We start from the raw sequence: 21,283 nt of genomic DNA, 5'->3' as shown, positions 1-21,283 counted from the left end.
AAATTGAAATGAAGACTTTGGAGTGGGCAGGTCAAAGGTGCTGTGGCACGACCTGCAAACAGGCGGTTCATGCTTAAAAACCCTCCATTGTGGCTAAATTACAACAATTCTCCAAAGTAGGCTCAAAGTCCTCCACAGCGCTTTAAAGACTCATTGGAGTTCTCACAGACGCTTGATTGCAGTTGTTGCTGCTGACGGCGGCTCAAGCAGTTAGTAGGTTTAAGGAGCAATCACTTTTCACGTAGGACCATGTAAGTTTGCATCTTTATCGAAGAATTAAGGAAGCGGAACCGGCTGTTCAAACCCCCCCAAGGCTGCCCGCTGGGATTGAAACGATGGGACGAGGCGTGAGTTTCTCAAAATGGGCTCATTGAGTGCAGCATGGATAAGATCTTGGAGAGGCTACGGCTGCTGTGAATACTCAGAACAAGACCTGAGTGAAAAACTGGATTACATCTGGAGGGGCTAGCTCGAATAACACCTTTGAGTGCAAATTCGATCACATCTTGGAGAAGCTCACTGCAGTCGTGAGTTCTCAGAATCGGCTCTTTGAGCAAAAAGAATGACAGCATCACGGAGCGCAAGTTTGATAACATCATGGCGAAGCTCGCGGCTCTCCAACGGGAGATTGAGAGACCAGTGTTGGACTGTTAGAACTGCTTTGAAATTCATATGAGTTGTTCTCACTAAAGTAAAAACCACCATCACTTATGCGGAGACCCCTTCGGCACCAGCTGCAAGGCTGGAGCTGGACAACAACACCCTGATAACGACTGTGTTTAGACTGTTTCTTCCTATCCTACGCAAGGCCACCTGGGTTGGCTGGAAGACTGTTTACTTAGCCTGGCAGGGCGAAGGACACTGTCTCAGCTGAACTCTGGACACACACACACACACACTGATATGCACACACTGATCCCCCCTCCCTTTCCAAACGCCTTCGATGCTTGTGCCCTACCGGGGAAGATGGCGGTCGACTGGACCAGCGCAGACATGCTGCAGGACCGGATGTGCTGTCTACACCGGCTCTCTGTTACCCTTACCCGCCCCTGTTGCTTGTCTTGTGTTTCTGTGGTGTATTGAAGGTCATGTGCTTTTTTGTTTTTTTCTGTTATCAAACTGTTCTCCCACTAGGACCTCAGTCTGAGTGGAGGTTTTTTCTCCTCCTCTTACCTCATGTTATGTATTTTCGTTGTTTTTTTCCTATCAGCCTACATCTCTGACATGTCTCCCAACGTGATGTTTGTGTAAAGTTGGTCAGAAGGTTCCTTTGTAAGTGCGCATGCAGCATTAGCGTGCTGCCTGCTGTAACCCTAATTTCCTTTGGGATTAATAAAGTATTCTGCTTCTGATTTTCCACCTTATTTTGTGTTTACTCTTGTTATCTTTGTCTAATATAAAAAATGTTTTCTTGAAACATTTTAGTGTGACATATAAAAAATAAACAACAGGAAATCAGGACAGGTGAAAACACTTTTTCACACTACTGCATGTCACTCGTGGGATATATATCATTAGAAGGATGAGTCTGCCTAAATTAATGACTTGTTTTCCCCAGTAAACTTCTAAACCAATAGAGTGCTATATTTCAAAATGGATGAAATCCAGATTATTAGCCGACCGGTGGCTAAAAGAAGAAATCTGTGGAGAAGCAAAAGTCTTCCACAGGCCCGTGGGGCGGGGCATCGAGGTGAGGGGACAACCCAGACCTGTTTGTCTTGTCCCTGTACTGGCTGCTGCTGTGACAGTGTGCAGAGGAGACTCTACTCTCTGTGCTGCTCTGGACTCCGTGGTGCTCCAGAGTGATGGTGTGGTGGGCCCCACACCCCTTGTGGTGGGGTGTGGGAAACTAGTTGTGTCCTGGCTCTCTTTCCAGGGTTAGTTCTCTACCTCCCTCATATAACATATCACACATGCAGAGTCTTAATGGAGAGGTGCGGTGGCGTAGGTCACTGTGGGCAGGGCTGTTATTGCTGCCTTGCTGGCAGATCACCTGGTGGGCGGGGCTGCTGCAGTGGCCCCTTTTATCCCTTCGCTGCTATTTGACCTTCAATTTTATCAGCAACAACAACAGCAGATGGCCCCGCCCCTCCCTGAGCCTGGTTCTTCCTGTTAAAAGGGAGTTTTTCCTTCCCACTGTCACCAAAGTGCTGCTCATAGGGGGTCATATGATTGTTGGGTTTTTCTCTGTATGTATTACTGTACGGTCGACCTTACAGTATAAAGCACCTTGAGGTGACTGTTGTTGTGATTTGGTGCTGTGTAAATAAAATGAATTAAACTTAGAGGTCAAAGGACCTTTGAGTGTATGGCTGCGGGCAGAAAGGATCTTTAAAAAATAAAAATATATATTTAAAACAAAGAAAAGTAGATACAGGGCATACAAAAGTTCGAATTAAAAAAACTCAGATTGTGGCCACGGAAAAGAGTTTTAAGAAGTGACTTAAAAATGCTCATTGAAGATGTTTGTCTAATCTACAGCTCTGTCCCCTCTGAGCCGAGTCCTCAGCTCGTCAGCTGCTCTGAGCGACTGGAGTGTAAATGTAGGAGCTCGGAGACGACAAAGAATAATAAAATGAGGGGACCCAGTGCAGTGAGGCCAAAGCAGAAGATGTAAAACTGGCTAACAAAAAGTATTTTCTCAGGTAGGTGAGACCGCTGTGCCATGAATGCCTGCACAGCGCCAAACCACATATAAAGATATTGTGCTCCACTGTATTGAAGGCAACTATTAAAACTATTAAAGCTGTAATCAAAGTAAATGTGGATTCATAGTGTACTTTTTTTCCCTTCTACTTTCAACTGCTCCCTTTAGGAGCCACCTTCATCCCACCTGCATCCTCGTGTCCTTCAGTACATCTGTGAACTTCCTCTGTGCTCTGGCTCGTTTGCTCCTGCCTGGTAGGATGCACGTTTTCTGCTCTTTTATTTAACTGAGGTATTTTTAAGCCACTCCACATGTGGCCCATACCCCAGAAAGCACAGGGTACGTACGATGTAAGAAGTGTAAATATTGTTTGTTTTTCTGAAATATTACCAGAAAATTGTGCAGCACTTGAAATCACTGACAGTAGAGTCAGTTTCCTGAGCTGGTCTCACCATGTTGGTGTGATCACAAAAGCAACAAGACAGCAGCTCTTCTTCCTGCGGCGCCTGAGAAGATTCGGCATGAACCCCAGAATACTTACCAACTTCTACAGATGCACCATTGAAAGTATCCTGACTGGTACAGCAGCTGTAACGCTGCAAAGCTCTGCAGAGGGTGGTGAGATCAGCACTGGGACTGAATAATCAACCATGCAGTTTCTCTACAGACAGCTGCACGAGGCTGTTCGATCCCAGCCACAGACTCTTCACACTCCTGCTGTCCGGCAGGCGCTTCAGGAGCATCCAGACAAAGAGACAGTTTCTACCCACAAACCATCAGGAACTGCTGACATTCTGCACCTTTACAGGTAAATGACAACAACAGTTGAAACGATCCCTCGTTTCCTAATTACAAACTCTGAACGACGATGCAAAGGAGGCTGCACAGTAAAACCTTTAAAACCCCAAATGCTTTATTTAAAATCTGGACACATAATTCTAGAACTAGACTGAATAGTACAATCACTTTTTGCAATAACACATTAAAACTGAATTCCAGGCAGAAACTGCCTGCAAGCAAACACAGTTACTACTTTGGCTTCTTGACTGAAGAAGAGAAGAAGCCTGAAATGATCACAGAAGCAGAAACTCAAACACCACGTGTGGGCTGTGGGAGAGACGCTGTGTGTGTCTGTGTGTGTGTCTGTGTGTGTCTGTGTGATGGAGGAGCGAAGCTGCTGATGGCTACAGTTATGTTCGGGGAGACAACAGGGTTCCCGCCGTCTTCCAGCTGTTGCTCACACCTGGAAAGAATCTGAATAAACTTACAGTATAAAAGCTGTTTGGATAAAAATTGATTTGCAATATTCAAATTTCAGTCGTTTGTCCAATTTCAGGAGCACCGAGTGTGACGCTCTAAAAGAGTCGTGTTAACAAGCAGAAACCAGACGCGGGAAACACAAATATGAGAATAACACAACTGTGTATCACACATGGAGGAAGACTGTTCTTTGACCCGAGACAGGAAACATTTGGAAACTCAGATTAGGTCACACGTTCTGTCATTTTGTTCGCTTCCTACTGATGTGTTGAACATTAAAGACTGTTTTCTTTTTTATCATAAGAAAATGTAATTTACAAAATGACGTGGATCCCAAATAATAAAGACTCCTTTAAGCTACAGAGATGCAGCGGCTGATATTCCAGAGCAGACGATGAACTGCCCGTCTGACTGAATTAATAACAGAGATGTTCTGTTTTTATGTGTCTTTACTGAGTAATCCCACAAACACTGGAGGAAGGAGGTGAACCTCGAGCTGCTTTTCACAGGAGCCTTTACGTAGATGTGCACAGCTACAAACATCAGTCCACCGTGATAAATGGACTGACTCTTATATAGTGCTTTATACACATTCACTTCAAGTGCTTTCTATCTAAATGCATCAGAGGAGAGAAACGGGTTTAGTATCCTGCCCAAGGATATTTGTCTTGCAGACTGGGGGAGCCAGGGTTCGAACCATCGAGCCGGCTCTTCCTCCTGACCTGCAGCCACTCGTAAATGAAGGAAGTCAGGAACGTTGTTTTCTACTACAAACATTCTCTCAATGGACCAAAACAAACTGAGAAAAGCCAAATAAATGCACAACCCAGATCTCAACCACAGTGCTGCTTCACTAACAGTTCAAGGAAATGAACCTGCGGGTGGTCACCCCCAGCATGCAATATGCAATCAGTGTGTTCAAAAACGACGTGCCAGCAGTTTCAGTTTAGTCAGCCTGGGTTTGTTAGACGATTGTGTTATTATTTACACACTGTTCATGGAGATTTAGTGTCAAAAGGTTCACTGACAGCTTCATGTAAACACATCTGTTTCTTTAAATGCTACACCTCCACTCAGAACCAACAGCATCAATAAAGATGACAGACGATGAAACAGATAGCAGTCTCTCTCCAAACACACACACACACGCACACACACACAGACAGACACACATCATGACTGTTGTTTGTACAGAGGAAGGAAACAGGCTGAAACACAATCAAAGAGCAAAGAGTGAAAACATGAATTAAAGGAAACTCCACACTTGAACAGAGGAAACAACATCCCATAATCCACGTATGATGACACAGCTGCACACATCAGCTGCTGTATGCCCTCACGAAACAGCAAAGCACTTGACACACTTGAACACTGCGAGTGTAAAACATGAGTTATGCAGATTCCTATGCAACATGCTCCTGGGACACGTCTCTGGGTTTAAGCAGGAAAGCACGACGGAGCCAAAGCCATGAAACTGCACATTTAAAAATAAACAAAACCAAAAACAGACTATAGCAGTTAAAAGATTCTCTTCGAGTGGGTCTCACTTCCACCAACCATCGCTGCAGCTAGAGTCTCACAAAAGGTTCAGTGACGGAGTTTCTTCATGTGAGCAGCTCAGAGACCAACCCTCCACCGGGCACCTAGCACTACTCAGTGAACTACTCAGGAATAAATAATGGATTTTATAATAAAGCAGGAGGTTGGTGGTCCTGTGTCGTTCTAGGGAACGGGTCCACATTGGAGGAGAAGGTGGGTCAGATGTCCTGGAGCCCGGCCTCGAGTTCGACAGCTTGTGTTGTGACGCCCAGGCGCGCCCCACTACAGGCTACGCCTTCAAGATGCAGCTGTCCAATTCAAAAACGTCCCCACTTTATGCATTCAAGTGTCTACAGAGTCTCAATGCTTTCAGGGTGTTAGCGGCAGATCATCAGCTGTCCATGCTGCAACACTCTGCAGGATAAGAAACACACGTTACTCATCATCATCATCGTCAGTGATTACAGGCTGCTGGGCGTCACTTTGACCAAGCAAACACTTGACCAACAGCTCCTCACAGCGCCTGAGAATGTTAGTTACTGGTCATGTATGTGAGCTAGATAAAGGGCTAAACTGGTACAGATTAAAGTCCTGTATAAGTGCTTTCATTAGTCAATAAGACTAGAAACACATATTAATGTAATTATATTACATTATGTTCTGAGTATTAACCTATATTAGTCACAGGCCTTTAAACCAACCCAGATTAGCAAGTGCCACGATCGAGAGGGGAGCTGCACAACAGGTATGACTGATAAGATCCGACCTGCAAGGTCACTCGCAGGGAAGATACCTGGGCGAGTCCCCTTACCCAGATCGACTCACTCCAGAACGTTGGGTTACTTAACGTAATCCCTGGTTCTTTGATAACAGAGTGAGGTGTTTCACTATGGGGATCGCCTCGGCGTGACCAACTACGGAAGCTCCAATGACACCACGTCTGTCTATGACAGACCAGTCGAGCCATGCTCAGGGCTCCGCCCCCTCATACTAACACGGCCGACCATGCTCCTCCTAACTCATTCCAAGCAGATTTCTTTCCGTGCCTAAGCAAGGAGGGAAGTGTTGGTGAAACACCTCACTCTGTTATCAAAGAACCAGGGATTACGTTAAGTAACCCAATGTTCTTTTTCTAACTTCGCTCAGTGTTTCACTATGGGAGATATGGCCCACTCCCGGATTGCGCCAGCTCCCGAAGCTACTCTCAAGTGCTACTCCAGGATCTCAGGTCGAACCTGAGGCACCAGAATCCAGCACTGTCTGAGCCAGGGATGACTGTGCAACATCCAGCCGATAAAACCGGACAAATGTGTGCGGCGTAGCCCAGCTTGCTGCTGCACAAATATCCTGGACTGATACACCTCTGAACAAAGCCCAGGATGTGGCCACACCCCTAGTGGAGTGTGCTCGGAGTCCCGGGGGGGCCTGCAAGCCCTTACAGCTATAAGCCAGAGCTAAGGCCTCTACAATCCAATGAGCTAGCCTCTGGCGTGATACGGGCCTGCCTTTGTGAGGGGAGGCCCAGGAAACAAACAGCTGATCCGACTTCCTGAATCCAGCTGTTCTGTCAACATAAGTCCCCAAGGCCCGGACAGGGCACAAAGTGTTCAGCCTCTGCTCCCTCTCTGAAGAGAATGGAGGGGGGTGAAAAGCTAGGAGCTCTACTGTAGAGCACCTGTATGACGTTTCCAACACTTTAGGGACAAAGGCTGGGTTGAGCCTCAGGAGTGCTTTAGTGAGTCCCGGGGCCAGCTGTAGACAAGAAGGGTGAATAGACAGAGCCTGTAATTCACTAACTCGCTTGGCTGTGGTTAGAGCCAACAGCAGAGTGGTTTTAAGAGAGAGAAACTTCAACCCCACTGCCCCAATAGGCTCAAAGGGGTGGTGGGAGAGGGTGTCTAAAACGACTGACACATCCCATAAAGGGACCAGTGGTCTAGAAACTGGGAGCGTTCGACGCGCCCCTCTCATGAAGCGACATACAAGGGGGTGCTCCCCGGCAGGTTTATCACCAAACCCCACGTGGCAGGCTGAAATAGCTGCTAAATAGACCTTTATAGTGGAAAAAGCTTTCCTTTTGTCCAGCAAGTAACAGAGGGCACTGTGTGTTTTTCTCGCGAGGCGAAGAGATCTACGGCAGCCCGGCCGTCCATCCATCCATCCATCTTCGTCTGCTTTATCCGAGGCCGGGTCGCGGGGGCAGCAGCCTAAGCAGAGAGGCCCAGACCTCCCTCTTCCCAGCCACCTCCTCCAGCTTATCTGGGGGAAAACCAAGGTGTTCCCAGGCCAGCCGAGAGATATAATCTCTCCAGCGTGTCCTGGGTCTGCCCCGGGGCCTCCTCCCGGTGGGACATGCCTGGAACACCTCACCCAGGAGGCGCCCAGGGGGCATCCTTGTCAGATGCCCGAACCACCTCAGCTGGCTCCTTTCGATGTGGAGCAGCAGCGGCTCTACTCTGAGCCCCTCCCGGATGGCCGAACTTCTCACCCTATCTCTAAGAGAGAGGCCAGCCCCCCTTCGGAGGAAGCTCATTTCTGCCGCTTGTATCCGCGATCTCGTTCTTTCGGTCACTACCCACAGCTCGTGGCCATAGGTGAGGGTAGGGACGTAGATCGACCGGTAAATTGAGAGCTTCGCTTTTACACTCAGCTCCCTCTTCACCACGACGGACCAGTGCAGCTTCCGCATTACTGCAGCTGCAGCCCCAATCCGTCTGTCGATCTCCGGCTCCCTTCTCCCATCACTCGCGAACAAGACCCCGAGATACCTGAACTCCTCCACTTGGGGCAGGAACTCATCCCCGACCCGGAGTGGGCATGCCACCCTTTTCCGGCTGAGAACCACGGCCTCAGATTTGGAGGTGCTGATCCTCATTCCCGCTGCTTCACACTCGGCTGCGAACCGTTCCAGTGCGAGCTGGAGGCCCTCATCTGATGAAGCCAACAGAACCACATCATCCGCAAAAATCAGAGATGAGATTCTGAGGCCACCAAAGTGAAAGCCCTCCGCCACTTGGCTGCGCCTAAAAATCCTGTCCATAAAAATTATGAACAGAACCGGTGACAAAGGGCAGCCCTGGCGGAGCCCATCACCCACCGGGAACAAGTCCGACTTATTGCCGGCAATGCGAACCAAGCTCTTGCAATGGTTGTATAGGGATCGAATGGCCCGTAGCAATGGGCCAGACACCCCATACTCCTGCAACACCTCCCACAGGACACCCCGAGGGACACGGTCGAATGCCTTCTCCAAGTCCACAAAACACATGTAGACTGGTTGGGCAAACTCCCATGCACCCTCAAGTATCCTTGAGAGGATAAAGAGCTGGTCCAGTGATCCGCGACCAGGACAAAAACCGCATTGTTCCTCCTGTATCCGAGGTTCGACTAGCGGACGAACTCTCCTTTCCAGCACCCTGGCATAGACTTTCCCAGAGAGGCTGAGGAGTGTGATCCCCCTGTAGTTGGAACACACCCTCCGGTCCCCCTTCTTAAAGATGGGGACCACCAACCCCGGTCTGCCAGTCCACGGGTACGGCCCCTGATCTCCACGCAACATTGCAGAGGCGTGTCAACCAGGACAGCCCTACAACATCCAGAGCCTTCAGGAACTCGGGGCGGACCTCATCAACACCAGGGGCTCTGCCACCAAGGAGTTGTTTAACTGCCTCAGTGACCTCGCCCCCGGAAATTGGTGGGTCATTCCCCTCATCCCCAGACTCTGCTTCCTCCTCGGAAGACGTGTCAGTGGGATTAAGGAGGTCCTCGAAGTATTCCTTCCACCGCCTGACAATTTTCTCAGTCGACGTCAGCAGCGCTCCGCCCGCACTATACACAGTGCAGGTAGAGCACCGCTTTCCCCTCCTGAGATGCCTGACGGTTTGCCAGAATCTCTTCGAGGCAGTCCGAAAGTCTTTTTCCATGGCCTCTCCAAACTCCTCCCACACCCGAGTTTTTGCTTTAGCCACTGCCCGAGCCGCATTCCGCTTGGCCTGTCGATACCTGTTGGCCGCCTCCGGAGTCCCACAGGCTAACCAAGCCCGATAGGACTCCTTCTTCAGCCTGGTGGCTCCCTTCACCTCTGGTGTCCACCATTTGGTTTGGGGATTACCACCACGGCAGGCACCAACCACCTTGCGGCCGCAGCTCAATTCAGCAGCTTCGGCAATGGAGACGCTGAACATGGTCCATTCAGACTCAATGTCCCCAGTCTCCCTCGGAATGCTGTTGAAGCTCTGCCGGAGGTGTGCGTTGAAGATCTCGCGGACTGGGGCCTCTACTAGACGTTCCCAGCACACCCTCACTACGTGTTTAGGTGCACACGGTCTGTCCAGCGTCCTCCCCCGCCACCTGATCCAACTCACCACCAGGTGGTGATCAGTTGACAGCTCAGCCCCTCTCTTTACCCGAGTGTCCAGAACATATGGTCGCAGGTCTGGTGATACGATTACAAAATCGACTTACGGCCTAGAGCGTCCTGGTGCCACGTGCACTTATGGACACTCTTATGTTCGAACAAGGTGTTCGTTATGGCCAAACTGTGATTTGCAGAGAAGTCCAATAACAAAGCACTGCTCAGGTTCAGATCAGGGAGGCCGTCCCTCAACCACAGCCCTCCAGGTCTCGCTGTTGTTACCCACGTGAGCATTGAAGTATCCCAATAGGACAACAGAGTCTCCAGGTGGAGCACCTTCCAGCACCCGCCTGAAGGGAGAGGAGCCGAGTGCTGCTCCACATAATTATTTTCCCGGCTAACCGGTGTAGCTGCCGGGAACGGGTGCCGCCCTGGCGGTTGATATAAGCAACTACAGTGGAGTTGTCTGTTTGCACTAAAATATGTTGACCCCGGAGATACGGCAGAAAATGCCGTAAGGCTAGGAGCACCGCGCGGAGCTCCAGCACATTTATGTGATTCAGAGCGAGTCTCTGTGACCAAACGCCATTCACTGCTCTGCCCATCATAGTTGCACCCCAACCTGACAGGGATGCATCTGTGGTCAGCGTCACCCTGGATGATACTGCCCCGAGAGGTACCCCCGCCGCGAGAGCTGTCGGGCTCCTCCAAGGCCGGAGAGCCGCGATACACGGCTGCGTTATTTTTACACCACAACTGAGATGTCGGCGAGGGCACAGCTGCAGAGAAGCGACCGACCGCTGAAAATCTCTCATCATAAGCAGCCCCAAATGTACCACCGATATCACCGAGGCCATGAGGCCGAGGAGGCGGAGACAGAGTCGGAACCGCACGACTTTCCCCAGCTGAAAACGGGAAAGACAATGAGTGAAGAATGCGATCCTCCGCTCTGAAAGTGCGATACGATAAGAGATGGAGTCTATTCTGAGCCCCAGATACTCTGTAAACTGTGCGGGTTCCAAGTGGCTCTTTTCCAGGTTGATTGTGAACCCAAGCTCCGTGAGGTGATTCACTACCACCTCGGAGTCTTTGATCGTCTGCTCGCGCAATCCTGAGCATATTAGATAATCGTCTATGTAAGAGAATATTCTGATGCCGCTGTTCCTTAATGGAGACAGCGCTGACTCCACACATTTGCTGAACACCCTTGGAGCTAAGGATAGCTTGAATGGGATAGTTTGAAACTCGTACGCTACGCTCTGATAAGCGAACCTGAGATATTTCCTGTGTGGAGGATAAATGGCGATGTGAAAATATGCGTCTGATAGGTCGATTGTAACAAACCAATCGCCTGTGTGAATTGAGCGACAAAGCGTCTTGTGAGTGAGCATTCTGAACGTGTACTTTCTCAAATGCTTGTTTAACACACGCAGATCCAGAATAGGACGGAGCGACGTTCCGTCCTTTTTCGGGATGAGGAAATAGCGGGAGTAAAAGCCCTGCTGAGCTTCTTCACTCAGAACCGCTCCGATCGCCTGTTTGTGTAACAGGGAGGATGTTTCCTCCTCCAGCACATTCGCTGAATCGCCACTGGCCACAGAAACTAACACTCCGCCGAATCTCGGTGGTTTTGTCGCAAACTGTAGTCTGTAACCATGGGAAATGGTTGACAAGACCCAGGGATGAACTGCGCATGCGCGCCACCGCTCCAGCCGTGCTGCGAGCGGGCCTCTGAAGACGCGGTAGCGTGACGTCACCCGTCTCCCGGAAGGAGTTGGGGCTCTCCCCCTCGGGAAGAGCGTGAGCTCCCCCCGCTGGGAACAAAGACAAATTGCAGTGATTTTCTTTTGTTTTTATTTTGAAACTGGGGGGACATTCTGCCCTTGGCAAACTGCCTGGCTGCAGAAATGCACGTTTTATTTCTTTTGTTACCCCCAAACCACAGTGAAGTGTCTGGTGACTCTGGGCAGTGCTTGGTGACACAGACAGAATGCTTAGGAGTGTTTGGTGACACTGCGCCATTTGTCCACAAGTCTGTCCTCCCTGAACTGGAGGAGGAGACTGAGAGGGTGCTCCTGGTGAACTGGAAACTTTCGGAGACCCTGAACCTTGGAGGGATTTGGTTATCCCTTCTAACACCTTCCTTCTCTTTGGGGGAGAAAAGAGGGGTGACACAGAATGCTGCAGGTGTGCTAGGCTGACCGTGCACCCTGCTGGCCTCCTGCTCCTCTCTGCATTCTGACCCCACTCTGTCACCCTCTCACAGCTGCTGCTGTTGCTGCAAAGCCAGCTCTTGGCACCTGCTGGGGCTGAGAGTTAGGTTTTCTGGGTAAGCAGAGGTTGAATGCTTCCCCCTCCTGCTTTCTGCGGGTGCTTGTTTCTCTCATTCTCTCTAGGGCTGGGCCAAAGAGACCCTTGGTTGGGTCATAGGCTGCATCCATGACCTCAGCCTTCTGAACATCACCTAGGCCTGACAGGTTTAGCCACAAGGCTCTCTCACCCGAGACTGCAAGGCCCATAACGCGGCCACACCCTTGGACTGCTCCCCTGGAGGAGCGAAGAATGAGATCATTAACCACGCAGATTTCATCCCAGAGGGCTGGGTTCGGGGAAGCTGACGACCCATGTCTTCCAGAAATTCTGCCTGATATGCTGATAGCAGTGTGACTGCATTGTGACTGGGGTGGCTGTAGCTCAGGTGGTAGAGCAGGTCATCTACTGATCGGAAGGTTGGTGGTTCGATCCCTGGCTTCCCCAGTCTGCATGCCAAATATCCTTGGGCAAGATACTAACCCCAAATTGCTCTCCGATGCATCCATCGGAGTATGAATGTGTGTGTGAATGTTACCTTAGAAAGCACTTAGAAAAATGTGCTTGTGCGAATGGGTGTGAATGGGTGAATGTAAAAGTTGTGTACAGCGCTTTGAGTGCTCAGAAAGAGTAGAAAAGCGCTATATAAGAACCAGTCCATTAAGCGAGCATACTGACTGTGCAGCATATTTGTACATCCTTTGATAAATAGATGCCGTGAGGCGATCTATCTTGTTGGGCAAAGAAATGCTAGAAGAAGCTGAGATTGCCCTACGGTTAGGGTGAAGGTGATACGCCACTGAAGGCTCCACTGCTGGGGGTTCGGTCTGCCCCAGTTCACCCATCCCCTGGATCTCAAGCTTAGAGCAGCCCTTGGTCGGAAGCTTGCTTTTAAAAGGGCTTGACCAATAGTGACTCATTTCTTTCATGCATGCAGGCCGGGACTGCTGGCAGAAGCTGCTTCGATGGCGGCAAGGCTGGTGGGAGCCTCTTGCCGTCATACAGGTCGCGTTCTGCCCCTTCGGCATCCTGGGCAGCTGGCCATGGGATGCCTAGCTTGGCAGCAGCCCGTTTGCAGACCTCGTACAAATTGCTGTCCACCGGGGGTGCAACTTCAGCCCCACTCGGTGGCCTGGACTGCTGGGGAGGAAAGGCAGAGTCATCCTCCTGTTCCTCATCCATGTATCCAGGTCGAGGAGGTCGGAGTCGGCATCGCCCTCCGCGTCCTCGCTACCCGGCTCGCCCACGTTTTGATCGAGGAGGTCCTCGAATGATGGGGCATGAGCGGGGACTCTTCTTCCATCATGTCCGCCCAGCTTGTAGAGGCTCGCGGATGACGGATATTGCTCGTAGCAGTGGCAGCCGACAGGCAGGGGTCCTGACTGTTCGTTACTGCTACTCTCAGCCTCCTTTCCAGGACTTTCTCTGGCATCAAAGCACAGTGTGGGCATCCCTGAGGGTCCGCCAGTGAAGCCTGAGCATGCTTGGCACCCATACAGACGATGCACATTGGATGAGGGTCCCTGCCCGAGATGGTGGCACTGCATGATGCGGGGCATGGGCGGGATGCAGCCTCTTTAGCCTTCGGCTCCGACCTTTTGGCGGGAGTAGGAGCCGTAGACATGGTTAGCGGAAAGGGGTGAGACTAGGCTACACCAGGCTCGTCTCGACATGTTAGCCCGTAAGTAGCTAGGACTAACAGCGGGTGTTAAATCCGATCTAGTCGCGGCGGGAGTCAGCTCGTCGTGACACGTTAGCTGCACTCCGCTAGCCAATATTGTTAGCAACTTAATGCTAACCGAACCCTAGGTCGACCAACAAGCTAATGCTAGTGAGACGCTAATGTGGTTCGTGGCCTGCTAACAAGTTAATGTTAGCCGGACACTGAACGAACAGCTCGCCGTAACGCGTTAGCCCGAGTCACACAACGTCGGCTACCTCGCTAACTAAAACCAGGAACTGCTGGGACAGCTCGCCTGACGCGGTTGCTGTTCCACAGTGCAACTCTAAGTACACTTCTTTCGAAGGACTTACTCAGCACGATCCAAGCTGGAACTGGAAAAACTGCTTTCGGCGACGTACTCCTACACGGGACGCCTGAGAACTGTTAAGCAGCTAATCAAGTTAGCCTGGATGCGCTGAGGGAGCTCAAAGTAGTTTCTCACGGGAAGAAAGCGAGAATGAGTTAGGAGGAGCTGGTCGGCCGTGTTAGTATGAGGGGGCGGAGCCCTGAGCACTGCTCGACAGGTCTGTCATAGACAGACGTGGTGTCATTGGAGCTTCCGTAGTTGGTCACGCCGAGGCGATTCCCATAGTGAAACACCGAGCTAAGTTAGAAAAAGAACCTCCTGCATTATCTACATCTGCTGACTCTGAGCTGCTGTATGGAGCACAGCTCACTGCCTCACTAAGCCGCAATGATAAATAAAGCCAGTGTTTCCACACCAAAATGCAGTTCCTGTAAGCCCCATGTTCTCCTTGAGAGAGGAGAAAGAAATCTTCTTTGTTCAAAATTCTTATTTAAATGTTTCGATTTTTTTTTTTTTGCTTTAATCTAAAATGTGACAAATGTACCTGACCACAGACATTAGAGAATACAAATGAATAAAAGTACAACACTGATGCTCAAACTTGGTCACAGAAGCCTTTGATTGGAACAGATCTGATCTGACTTTGACTTTCAGCTGTGGGCCAATCACTGATTTTCCACAAAAGGACAGTTTATCAACTTTATTTTACCAGAATTCAATTTATTTCTTTTCTGGTCGAGACTGAACTTTACCTTTAGCCTTTCAAAATCTTTTCACTTTCATACCATTCAGTCCCTCTGCATCCTGGACATCCAGGAAGGGCGCAGGTCCCCAGATCCGGATGGTTCCATCATCTGAGGCGCTGGCCAGCAGGCCGGGCACCACGGGGTTCCAGCTCACACAGTTGACTGTGCGTGTGTGACCAGTCAGCTCTGCGATGGGCAGCTCACTGCGCCGGTGCCAGATGTAAACTTTGTGGTCTGACAAGAGAGAGACGAGCTCATCAGCAGTTTGTTGGATCACACTAATGTCCAGCACAAAACCTTCTGTTAGCATCAAGAACAACTTTTGGATTCAATATTTGTATGAATGTCTCTTTATAGAGCAACATTTGTGGAGGACACGTTTTGTTTTCTTCTTCCTTAGAACTAAACATGCTTTGGTCTTACCTTCACTACCACTGGCAATGAAGTCTTCATTGTGCCCCCCGAAGCAGGAATGGATGGTGTAAAAACCCTGGGTGACACCTTGGTACTTCCTCACCAGCACCCGGTCCTGCAGGTCCCAAAGGTGCACTCCCTGCAAATAAGAGGCACATTTCAACAATCAAGACAAAGCTGATGTGAAGCAGCTGAGGTCCAAATGAAAGAAAAATGTCAGGAAGTAATCAGGAGCTCACCTGAGTAGCAACATTGAGCAGAGCTAACCTTCCATTTTTGGAAACAGTGAAAGACATAATGGGATGGTCCTCCTGCACTCTGCAATGACAACATACACAAACATGTTTATTTTAGGAATGAGGCTTCTGACTGCTCCTCCCTAATTCACTGATCACCACAGGAGACGTCTCAGCATCTTTGACATGGCAGCGTTTTTACGGCCCATCCTGATGCAATCCTGCTGCTAATTTGTGACACTTTCCAGTCTTCAACCAGAAGTTAATAAGTCCAACTTTCACATGTTAGGTGAAGATGTTCAATACTGATGACCACAAATTTTATTACAGAGATAAGAGCAAGTCTAATGATTTAAAGGTGCTACACTACAGTGGTTGGAAACGTCCAATTTGTGCATGTAAATGGAGAGTCCTCTTCACACACTGAGGTTAATTATGGAGTTCCACAGGGTTCAGTGCTAGGACCAATTCTGTTTACATTATACATGCTTCCCTTAGGCAGCATCATTAGAAGACATAGCATACATTTTCACTGCTATGCAGATGACACCCAGCTCTATCTGTCCATGAAGCCAGATAACACACACCAATGAGTTAAACTGCAGGAATGTCTTAAAGACATAAAGACCTGGATGGCCGCTAACTTTCTGCTTCTTAATTCAGATCAAACTGAGGTTATTGTACTCGGCCCTGAAAATCTTAGAAATATGGTATCTAAGCAGATTCTTACTCTGGATGGCATTACCTTGGCCTCCAGTAACACTGTGAGGAAACTTGGAGTCATTTTTGACCAGGACATGTCCTTCAACGCACATATTAAACAAATATGTAAGACTGCGTTCTGCCATTTGTGCAACATCTCTAAAATTAGAAATATCCTGTCTCAGAGTGACGCTGAAAAACTAGTTCATGCATTTATTACTTCCAGGCTGGACGACTGTAATTCATTATTATCAGGAAGTCCTAAAAACTCCCTGAAAAGCCTTCAGCTAATCCAAAATGCTGCAGCAAGAGTCCTGACAGGGACTAGAAAGAGAGAGCAGATTTCTCCTGTTTTGGCTTCCTGTTAAATCCAGAATTCAAAATCCTGCTCCTCACATACAAGGTCTTAAATAATCAGGCCCCATCTTATCTTAATGACCTTGTAGTACCATATCACCCTATTAGAGCACTTCGCTCTCGCTCTGCAGGCCTACTTGTTGTTCCTAGAGTATTTAAAAGTAGAATGGGAGGCAGAGCCTTCAGTTTTCAGGCCCCTCTTCTGTGGAACCAGCTTCCAGTTTGGATTCAGGAGACAGACACCATCTCTACTTTCAAGATTAGGCTTCAAACTTTCCTTTTTGCTAAAGCATATAGTTAGGGCTGGACCAGGTGACCCTGAATCCTCCCTTAGTTATGCTGCAATAGACGTAGGCTGCCGGGGGATTCCTAAGATGGACTCAGTATTTCTTCTTAGTTATTAAGATTATTTAAGGTTAACATTGTCTAATACTTAAAGTAGTTTGATGATCTGACACATCTAAGTGTGACAAATATGCCAAAAACAAAGTAGTGAATAACTCCAAGTTTGATCATATTTGGTTGCTTGGCAAAATATTTCCACATTTCTTTCAAATTAATCAGGTGTGGAGTGATCGAGTCCTTCTAAGCAGGACCTGGTACGAACAGTATCATCTGACACACTGATGGCTTTGTTGGCTGAGTTCAACATACGAGAAGTTACAGTTGGGCAAAAAAGTATTTAGTCAGCCACCGATTGTGCAAGTTCCCCCACTTAAAATGATGACAGAGGTCAGTAATTTGCACCAGAGGTACACTTCAACTGTGAGAGACAGAATGTGAAAAAAAATCCATGAATTCACATGGTAGGATTTGTAAAGAATTTATTCGTAAATCAGGGTGGAAAATAAGTATTTGGTCAATAACAAAAATACAACTCAATACTTTGTAACATAACCTTTGTTGGCAATAACAGAGGTCAAACGTTTACTATAAGTCTTTACCAGATTTGCACACACAGTAGCTGGTATTTTGGCCCATTCCTCCATGCAGATCTTCTCAAGAGCAGTGATGTTTTGGGGCTGTCTCCGAGCAACACGGACTTTCAACTCCCGCCACAGATTTTCTATGGGGTTGAGGTCTGGAGACTGGCTAGGCCACTCCAGGACTTTCAAATGCTTCTTACGGAGCCACTCCTTTGTTGCCCGGGCGGTGTGTTTTGGATCATTGTCATGTTGGAAGACCCAGCCTCGTTTCATCTTCAAAGTTCTCACTGATGGAAGGAGGTTTTGGCTCAAAATCTCACGATACTTGGCCCCATTCATTCTGTCCTTAACACGGATCAGTCGTCCTGTCCCCTTGGCAGAAAAACAGCCCCATAGCATGATGTTTCCACCCCCATGCTTCACAGTAGGTATGGTGTTCTTGGGATGCAACTCAGTATTCTTCTTCCTCCAAACACGACGAGTTGAGTTTATACCAAAAAGTTCTACTTTGGTTTCATCTGACCACATGACATTCTCCCAATCCTCTGCTGTATCATCCATGTGCTCTCTGGCAAACTTCAGACGGGCCTGGACATGCACTGGCTTCAGCAGCGGAACACGTCTGGCACTGCGGGATTTGATTCCCTGCCGTTGTAGTGTGTTACTGATGGTGACCTTTGTTACTTTGGTCCCAGCTCTCTGCAGGTCATTCACCAGGTCCCCCCGTGTGGTTCTGGGATCTTTGCTCACCGTTCTCATGATCATTTTGACCCCACGGGATGAGATCTTGCGTGGAGCCCCAGATCGAGGGAGATTATCAGTGGTCTTGTATGTCTTCCATTTTCTGATGATTGCTCCCACAGTTGATTTTTTCACACCAAGCTGCTTGCCTATTGTAGATTCACTCTTCCCAGTCTGGTGCAGGTCTACAATTCTTTTCCTGGTGTCCTTCGAAAGCTCTTTGGTCTTGGCCATGGCGGAGTTTGGAGTCTGACTGGTTGAGGCTGTGGACAGGTGTCTTTTATACAGATGATGAGGTCAAACAGGTGCCATTCATACAGGTAACGAGTGGGGGACAGAAAAGCTTCTTACAGAAGACGTTACAGGTCTGTGAGAGCCAGGGATTTTCCTTGTTTGAGGTGACCAAATACTTATTTTCCACCCTGATTTACGAATAAATTCTTTACAAATCCTACCATGTGAATTCATGGATTTTTTTTTCACATTCTGTCTCTCACAGTTGAAGTGTACCTCTGGTGCAAATTACTGACCTCTGTCATCATTTTAAGTGGGGGAACTTGCACAATCGGTGGCTGACTAAATACTTTTTTGCCCCACTGTATCTGACATTCATTAAGACACTTGCAGTGAATATCTGTGGCTGTTTCTTAAATCTCATCTCAACAGTTCTCTTGCTCTTTTGTGAACTGATCCAATAGATTATTTATTCCAGACTGTAACAGCAAACATCTCTACAACCAGTGTTTTTCTCAGATCCTTCAAACTGTTGCAGAGACGTCTCCAGAAAGACAGAACAGATACATTTTCTATTAAAGTAATAATGACTAATGAGTACTTCAGTTACTCTGATGACGTACATGTTTCTGTCTGTCAGGTCCTCAAAATTGTATCCTCGGATGCGTTGGTGGGTGTCAGACGCGAGGACTGTGCGGCCATCACTGAGACACCACAGGCACTGCACCCGAACCCCCTCCCAGGAGTCCAAGAGGTTTCCATCCAAGTCCTGGGAGTTCACCAGAAACAAAGCAAAAGCAGGAGGACGTCAGCCTGGAAATGATTGTTACACTCACTGGACAGTTTGATGTTGGACCAGGTCCAACCTTCTTCTCACTTTAACACTGAATTCATTTTGAGCATCACAGATTCAGCAAAATGCTAAAAATATTTCTGAGGTTTTGCAGACCTGAGACACAAGCGGTCACCCAGATTTGTTGGATGTTTTTAATTTGTGGTCCCTTTTCAATAATAATAAAAACTAGAATGTGCAGCTCCTGGTGGGGTCGATGCTACCTGTGGACTGCAGCTCGCTGTCGGGGGAAGCAGTGAAACAGGTGTGCCTAATAAAGTGGCAGACATTGGGAAATGCGTGTTTATGTTAATCATGCTGTAAGTTGATAATGAGAAACAGGCAGCTGCAGTTTCTCTACACTGAAACTTCACAGTGACCAAAGATAAAGAGACGGATGTTTTCATGACGTATACAAACCAAACAGACATGCTCTGACTCGTCAGCAGAAATTACTTCTGCATATTTTTAAGTTAAACTTTATTCTAATGATGTCTTGTGAAGTCTTGTTCTCATTTCACTATATATGATCTGTGCGTATCAGGACAATGATGTCAGTGATGTCTCACTGCAAAAACACGTGTGTGGTTTGTAACATCATTTATAGAAAAACTGGCCACACCATTAAAACACCAGATTTTCCATAGTTTACATTATTGAACGCACCTATCGTCTAGTGCATAGGTGTCAAACTTTGGCCCGCGAAGCCATACCAAATTATTATTAGAGCTGGCCTGCCAGTATTATACAGTTCATGTACTGCTAATACTACAATTCCCAGAATGCTCTGTTGGTGTTTTGGCGCATCAGTCATGACAGGACCCATTAGCACCCTCTCCTCTGTTGACCATAGTCATAGCAACCATGCAAATACTGCCATGCTACCCATCCCAAAATGGAAAAAAGAAAGGCAGAAAACAGGAGCTTTCTGGACAGGTGGGAGAATATGATGAAAATTTGATAAATGATAAAATGATAAAAATTAATCCAGAAGGCTGCAAATACATTTTTATTTAAGAAATGAATTCCACTGATGTGTTATTTAATTGGAATTTTGATTTTGCTTGTGTGCAATATTAAGTTATATATACGTTTATATAAGTTATATATATTGTTTAGTATTAAACTTTGCTTGTTCCATATTCAGTTTTTCAGCAAAACTTGTTTGAGTCCATAAGAAAAGATTCATTCTTATATTTGGAGGAAGTTTTTTTTCAGTGAATATTAACGTTAGCCCGCAACTTTGATCCAGTTTTGAATTTTGGCCCACTGTGTATTTCAGTTTGACACCCATCGTCTAGTGTTTGTAAGGCTCCGCCCTCTGTAACTGTACGTGTGTTGCTGCAATAGATGTAGGCTGCCGGGGATTCCCATGATGCATTGAGTTTTTCCTTTCCAGTCACCTTTCTCACTCACTATGTATTAACAGACCTCTCTGCACTGAATCATATCTGTTATTAACCTCTGTCTCTCTTCCACAGCATGTCTTTATCCTGTCTTCCTTCTCTCACCCCAACCAATCACAGCAGATGGCCCCGCCCCTCCCTGAGCCTGGTTCTGCTGGAGGTTTCTTCCTGTTAAAAGGGAGTTTTTCCTTCCCACTGTCGCCAAAGTGCTGCTCATAGGGGGTCATATGATTGTTGGGTTTTCTCTGTATCTACTGTACAATATAAAGCTCCTTGAGGCGACTGTTGTTGTGATTTGGCGCTATATAAATAAAATTGAATTGAACTGAAATTGAACTGTGTTAATAAGCTTGTGTTGGAACAGACTTCCAACTGAATCAAACTGATTACAGACATCAGTCTCTTTACTTTAACCTCCTAAGACCTGAACTCTTCCACAGCAGCATTTTTAATTTCTCTTTGATATTCGGTCACATTGGGACCTGATGAATGTAAAAACAAAGAATTACCAGATATTTTTTTTTACCTTATTTTTGTTTCTAAGAAAAA

The 21,283-nt window shown here is 47.7% G+C and overlaps 3 protein-coding genes and 1 pseudogene across 3 annotated transcripts in view; all 4 read right to left on the bottom strand.

The window, feature by feature from the left end:
• Positions 1–3,522: 3,522 nt before the first annotated feature.
• Positions 3,523–21,283, bottom strand: part of wdr26a (WD repeat domain 26a) — a 25,993-nt gene continuing 8,232 nt past the window's right edge. Inside the window, exons 10-14 of the mRNA XM_087837573.1 lie at positions 19,120–19,265; positions 15,540–15,618; positions 15,310–15,439; positions 14,926–15,120; positions 3,523–5,860 (exon numbers count right to left, since the gene is read on the bottom strand). Coding sequence (XP_087693699.1) covers positions 5,838–5,860; positions 14,926–15,120; positions 15,310–15,439; positions 15,540–15,618; positions 19,120–19,265 — 573 coding nt within the window. The 3' untranslated portion in view covers positions 3,523–5,837. The remainder of the gene's footprint in view (positions 5,861–14,925; positions 15,121–15,309; positions 15,440–15,539; positions 15,619–19,119; positions 19,266–21,283) is intronic.
• On the bottom strand, positions 6,434–8,273 carry LOC148094541 (uncharacterized). The gene has a single exon (XM_087837587.1). The coding sequence runs from the start codon at positions 7,601–7,603 to the stop codon at positions 6,671–6,673; it is 933 nt and encodes a 310-aa protein (XP_087693713.1). The 5' UTR covers positions 7,604–8,273; the 3' UTR covers positions 6,434–6,670.
• LOC148094540 (uncharacterized) lies at positions 7,931–10,961 on the bottom strand. Its single transcript, XM_087837535.1, has 2 exons — positions 10,019–10,961; positions 7,931–7,941 (listed from the first exon to the last, which is right to left on the bottom strand). Exons 1-2 carry the CDS (start codon positions 10,917–10,919, stop codon positions 7,931–7,933), a joined length of 912 nt encoding a protein of 303 aa, XP_087693661.1. The 5' UTR covers positions 10,920–10,961.
• Positions 13,002–14,153, bottom strand: LOC148094539 (uncharacterized; annotated as a pseudogene).

This window comes from Neolamprologus brichardi, unplaced genomic scaffold, assembly GCF_056152115.1.
Source record: "Neolamprologus brichardi isolate AB-2024 unplaced genomic scaffold, ASM5615211v1 NODE_ptg000036l+_length_2141236_cov_1, whole genome shotgun sequence".
Lineage (NCBI taxonomy): Eukaryota > Metazoa > Chordata > Actinopteri > Cichliformes > Cichlidae > Neolamprologus > Neolamprologus brichardi.
Note: the sequence above shows the minus strand (reverse complement) of the source record. Positions and strands in the feature narration are given on the sequence as shown.

Coding starts and splice junctions, on each gene's coding strand:
- LOC148094541 (XM_087837587.1), bottom strand. CDS start 7,603: ATGGATGGACGGCCGGGCTGCCGTAGATCTCTTCGCCTCGCGAGAAAA.
- LOC148094540 (XM_087837535.1), bottom strand. CDS start 10,919: ATGCTCAGGATTGCGCGAGCAGACGATCAAAGACTCCGAGGTGGTAGT.